This window comes from Montipora capricornis, chromosome 3 (genome assembly GCF_036669925.1).
Source record: "Montipora capricornis isolate CH-2021 chromosome 3, ASM3666992v2, whole genome shotgun sequence".
NCBI classification, from domain to species: domain Eukaryota; kingdom Metazoa; phylum Cnidaria; class Anthozoa; order Scleractinia; family Acroporidae; genus Montipora; species Montipora capricornis.
Window position 1 is genome coordinate 67,366,303 of NC_090885.1, and position 6,135 is coordinate 67,372,437.

Genomic DNA, 6,135 nt, shown 5'->3' on the forward strand with positions numbered 1-6,135 from the left:
GTTTTCTTCTGTATTGTTTTGTTTTTCATTAGATGTTTGACACTCAGGGTCATTGGAATAGCCTCCCAGATCACGAGAAACCAAACACGAAAGATCTCCTGACCTTGTTAACGAAGTCTAAGGCGGATTCCACAGTAAAAAGATATACCAAAGAAATCGTCAAGTTTTCAAGATGGTGTAATCTGTCCAGTATATATCCTTTCTCGGTTTCAGTCGTAATTGCTTGTCTTTACCAGGTATACGTTAGTTCCAAGTCTTATGTCGGGCGACGGGTGGGCCTGCAGCCCCCCCCCCACAGCCCCCCCTCCCTTTGCAGGCTGCGGAGGTCCACTTTTCTGTTGACCAGCGATCAAAAACAGTGAATTGATAAAAAAAAAGTATATATATATAGTATAAGTCTGTTTTGATTTACTTTATTTCTATTCTCGTTCTTTTAAATAGTGACATTCTCTAAAACTGTAAAATGCATACGTAAAGCGTCTTTGCGCCAAAAAAATCAATTTAAAAGTTAAAAGTTGGAGAAATATCCACGCTGTTAATTTTGCTTTTGGCTGCCTGTTTTCGTATCATACTTCCCTCAAAACGCACGAAATGCAGTCTCTGACAACTATATTTTCAAAATTTCCCGGGGAAGCATGCCCCCGATGCTAGCGCCTCCGGCGCTCCGGTTTGGTCCGTCTCCTCCTTGGATCGAACAGTGCCGCAAAAATACCTGCCTACGTGCCTGGAAAGTAGAACTTCGTGCATCTCTATTTCAAAATGTTCATGGGGAGCATTTCCCCATACCCTCGTAACGACTTGCCCCCCACCCTCAGATTGAAAATCCCTCCATTTTCATCTTGGGACAGACCACAACACCAGCAACTGCGAGTATGCTCCATTTATAATCGAGAAATACATCAAGAAACAAGGCTTCCCGGTCTGCCAAGCTGCAAATGCTTCATCTTCCCCAGTTAACCGGATTTCTTGTGATCATTATTCGTCAGTTAAACTCAGTCTTGAGAAAGTGTCTTGTGCTTCCTCGATGGCACTGAAACAATCAAGAAAATAAGAAATAACATCAAACGATGTTTTGCGAATGCGTCGATTAGTACAATGTGTAGTAGTGACATGAAGTTCTATGACATTAAAATAGTTTTGGTCTGTGGAGAAGTGGATCAAAGTACTTAAAAGAAGAGGCTATAGGTGGCCTTCATTCAGCAGGTCTTCACCGTGGCCAATTTCAGGTTCAAAGGTCACTAACTGATGTCACTTCTTAGCCACAAAAAAACGACCGGAGATTAAGACACGTGATCACTCAAAGCTATCTCCATCCACGTTTCTCCACGCAGGTAATGTTATCTAGTCTCTTATTAGGGACGAGAATGGTCTTTTAAACTCCTATGAAACTAGGGCTTTCGGTTTAACTGTCCAAATATTCGACACTTACCTAGCATTTATTAATAATTGGTAAATCGTAAATTCCAGAGGTAAGGATTGCAGATATTCATAAAATCTATTTGAAGACGATATATCACCATGGTTGTGTTACGTACCGCGCGGAAAAGAACTTTCCTCCTGCCGGCCTATTTCATTTTTCAAAAACTCCATTCTATGGGTCTACAAAGCTCTATTCCGGTAAACGATTAGTCATTAGGGGGTTTAAGAAACGAAGACGGCTACGTCACCTCAAAATATAACTTTAGGCTATCCTAAGAATTTCGCGATTATTTCATTTCGTTCATGTTGCACAATGTGGGGAAAGTATCTTGTAACTGGATTGGTACGAAAGGGTTTGAAGGAAAGAGAGCGAATTGTATGCTCACGTTATCGTCATAGGAGCAAGGATGGCACAGTCGGTTAGTGCGCGGCCTTGGTGCAAGAGGTCCTGAGTTCGATTCCCGGATCTCGCATCCTTGTTTCGACTCCTTTCCTTTCCGTGTAGCTAGTAGCTTTAAATATCCGTAAAACGGAGCACTGATGGAGAGGGGGGAGTAAAATGAGCGCACCGTTGACCTCAGGTTTGTCAGTGATTAAAAGTTACTGTTACGAGTTATCGACGTTAAATAAGATCTACTTTACTTTACTTTACTTTAAGACACAATCCAAAAATGTGATTATGATTTTCCGATTATTGCAACTCGTTTTCCTTGTAACACGTGCCAAGTGTCCCGGAAACCAACTCTTCACAAGCAGCGTTTATAATCAGAGAAAAAAGTAAAAAATAATTCTTGTCCTCATAACCTCACAATTGACTATTTCATGTTGTTGCTTTGCAGACGACGGCAAGGAAATGTACCAAAATGTAAATTGGGTAGAACATTGAGTTAGCGGATTAGGTCTATGGACGTCCTTGCTTATTTAAGGCGCTGTTACACTCGATAATTTTTCTAGAAACTTATCTCACAATTTTTTTTACGAGAAAAGTCCTCACATGCACTAGTCAACATTTCTTGGAACTTGTCTCGTTTCCGATGATCACATGAGGTAAAAGGAACATTTTCATTGGCTGATGCCGCAAACCGTTACAGGACAGATGTTACACAACTCAATGCTTCAAAAATTCGAGGCAACGTTATATGTGAAGAGATGCGGAAATTTGAAGATTAGTTGCAACTTATCTCGCAACGTTTATGGCAGGTGCAAGATGTGTTACATTAGTCAACGTTTCGTGCTACGTGTCTCGCCGCGGCGATGCAATACAAGTTGCAAGAAAAAAGGCACAGTGTAACACTGCCTTAAGGTTTGAATCGCAAAATTAGCAGTCATCATTTGAACTAAAACCGAAGAAATGTGTTCAAGAATAGAGTAAGACATCAACATGGTTTCTGTTTCGTTAAACACCATAGTGGAGGTGAAGTCATGTAAATACGAAGTATAGGGAAGACAGCCGTTTACAAACACTGTTTTTCTTATCCAAATATGCCAACCACAGGAACAAAAAACCCTTTGTTTCGACAGCCAATGAGGCTCTGGTTGGCACATCAATGACAACAGGTGACGTCAACGATATCTTCTCTATATTACAAAGCATTGAAAAAACTTGGGGTAGACTTTCATACACCGGACTAAAATGGCGGAAGACAAAAGAACCATTGTTACTCGGATCAGCAATTTCTGATCAGGTATTATTATATTGGTTGTGTTCGTTTGTTTTATGGACATTAATTATTTCCCGATCCGGTATATGAAAGACGAGCCAAAACTTGCAAGGAAGGCCAGAAGACACATGCTTGGCAAACCTTGGTGATGCAAAGAAAGATCGGGGGGATCACGTAAATGGTTACAAGAATCGAATCGAAAAGAAAAATAGGCTTTAGGAACGCTATGTCTCGTACCCTTGTGCTGGCATCGGATTATTCAAAGTGGTTCTGTCGCCAACAACGTTAACATGCCCTTGCATCATGTTATTATGCTGATGATGATGGTACTCTGAAACAACAACCACAGCACTATTAATTATAACAATACTACTACTACTACTGCTGCTGCTGCTGCTAATAATAATAATAATAATAATAATAATAATAATAATATTTTTTTTATTTATTTATTTATTTGTTTGGAAGTTTTAAAACAGTTTTAAACAGAGAAATATCTATATTGCTCGTAAATTTATAGTTCTTACCTTTTGGAGATATTTTAATTTTTGTAAATATTTTTATTTTTTATTATGCAAATAATAATAATAATAATAACAATAACAATAATAATAATAATAATAAACCGTTGTACGAAAGTGAAGAGGTGCAAGCATATTGGAACGTTCCGGTTTATGCCGAACATCAGAAAGAGAGACCAAATAGAGTTTAAGCTCGCATGATCAATCATAAAACCAAGCAAGTCATCACATTGGAAATGAGTTGTCCATGGATTGGAAACAGGGAGAAGAAGAGCGAAGAGAAGATCCTGAAGTACGTGCCACTGAGATGGGAGCTAAAGCAACAGTACCCAGGATACGAAGTGCAGCAATATAATATCATTAGGGGTTTACTTATGCAAGAGTATTTGCTTTTTTGTTTTAGACATTACCTTTTGGGAATATTTGTTTCTTCTGTGTTGTAACATATATAAAAAAACTAATGAACTATATGCATACCTTATACATATGTATAGATTGTTTTCACTCTCGTGATCAGTAGCTTTGCTTTTCCAACGAAACAAAAGATAAGGTTTGCATGATAATAGGGCTCAATTTCCGGAGGATTAGTTGGAGACACCAACATGGCCGCCGTTCTTTTGTTTAGGGAAAACAACATGGCCGCCATAACGTCGCATGACGTCCCCAAACAAAGAAACGGAGGCCATGTTGGTGTCCCGACCCAATAGATTGAACTCTATTATTTTGCAACGTTTTCTTTTGTTTTCGTCAAAAAACATGGCTGTTTATCACGTGACTGAAAACTAAGAATACTTTTCTTCCACTATATAGCGCACAGTAAAAGTGTCACGAGCCCTGTGTGGCTTTTTTCTTACTGTAGCATTCAAAAAATTTTACTGCGCCATAATAATGATAATATGATAATAATATTCCTAAGCTACCGTGTTGAACGTCAAAAAATCCATATGAGTGTTACAAATATGGAAATAACCCAGCCAGGGAAAAAAGAAAACACTCTGACCAGTGTATTTACACACATTCACTTGTGTTTATTGTCTGTGTTTCTAGACGCGAGCGGTGTTGTAGTTGGGGAGAAGAACAAGGAGACACTTTGCGAGGCTTATTAAAATCAGCATGCATTTCTGGACATTATCAATCTCTTCACGAAGCCTCCGACAAAGACTGGAATGGATACCGGTGAGCTTTTAAGAAACCTAAAAAGCTAATAATAATAGTAAGAATAACTTAATACTTACATGGCGCAAAATGCATTACAATAAATGATCTACAGCTAAGAGGCGATTTGTGATACCTGGAACACGTGAACGTTTAGTTGATATAGAGGATACTACATTATAATTAAGACGTCATCGTACGACCATCCACCTGTAAGTTTAACTTTTTATGCACACGAAATGTCGCACTGCTGGAACCCGCCTCTTTTGGCGGGAATTGGCATGGGCTGGAACCCGCGATTTTTGGCGGGAAGTTGCATTGCCAGCGTACTGCATTTGACTCAGATTTAGTAAAAAAAGCAAACATTTTGAAGACGGAAAGCAGGCGACGAGTAGTAAGCGATGCTCAACGCAAAAAAGAGCAACTGAGAGCACGAGAAACAGGCGAAACACACAACAGGAGAGCAAAAAAGAGACGAAATTCTGGTGACGAGCAGTGGAAGAAAGAGCAAGCACGAGCACGAGAACACAGGTTGAATAATGGTGACGAAAAACGGCGAAAAGAGCAAGAAAGAGCACAGGAAAATGGACTAATTAGTAAATTTTCAGCTCCGACTGTTGCATTTCTAGCTTCTTGCTTGGCTAATAAAACTCCGACTATGAGCCAATAGTCTAAGTTTTACGTCATATGGAAAATAGTGCGCCAAGATGCTCTTCCGGAAATAAAAATCGGCGGCAAAACCCGGTTTGAGAATTTACTAAAACAATTATTCCATTCGCCCTTGTTGGATATGAAGTGATTATAACCAACTCGCGCTACGCGCTCGTTGCTTATTTTATCACTTCATATCCAACTCGGGCTCATGGAATAATTTTTATGTAAAGAGCAGACCGGACTGGTCGTATGGTAAGCAGACTAGTTATACTAGTCATAAAAAATATCTGAAAACAAAATCTGTCATATAAAATAAATAATAAATAAGGAGCACCGCCAGCAATTTAGGTCCACGTTTCAAGTTTAATTTATGCGAAATGCATTGGGTTTTGTAGCTATTAGCTGTGCCTGAAACTTGTGCATCGATTCACCCATTTCGAGTTGGTTGTTGTCACTTCAGGCAAGAAAAATGCCAGGTAACTTGTTGACATTGCGGAATATGTTCCATTGATTTTCTTGAAGTCATCAGCTATTGGTCATATTAGACCCGTCTCGTGTTACGGGTTTCCTGATTTATGGGCAAGAGTGATGTTTTGAAAGTCCTCATCACTCGTGCCCATGAGTTACGAAATGCACGCGCGTTGATACGATTTTTTATTTATCATATACTCAACAAAATAACTCCATCGCTGTGCTTTCATACTGAGCAACTTCCGTATTGAACT

General features: G+C 39.3%; 1 protein-coding gene across 1 annotated transcript in view; it reads right to left on the reverse strand.

Moving 5' to 3' along the window:
- Positions 1-399: 399 nt before the first annotated feature.
- LOC138043805 (uncharacterized) overlaps positions 400-6,135 on the reverse strand; it is a 55,117-nt gene continuing 49,381 nt past the window's right edge. The window contains exons 24-25 of the mRNA XM_068890260.1: positions 3,318-3,411; positions 400-1,030 (exon numbers count right to left, since the gene is read on the reverse strand). Coding sequence (XP_068746361.1) covers positions 976-1,030; positions 3,318-3,411 — 149 coding nt within the window. The 3' untranslated portion in view covers positions 400-975. The remainder of the gene's footprint in view (positions 1,031-3,317; positions 3,412-6,135) is intronic.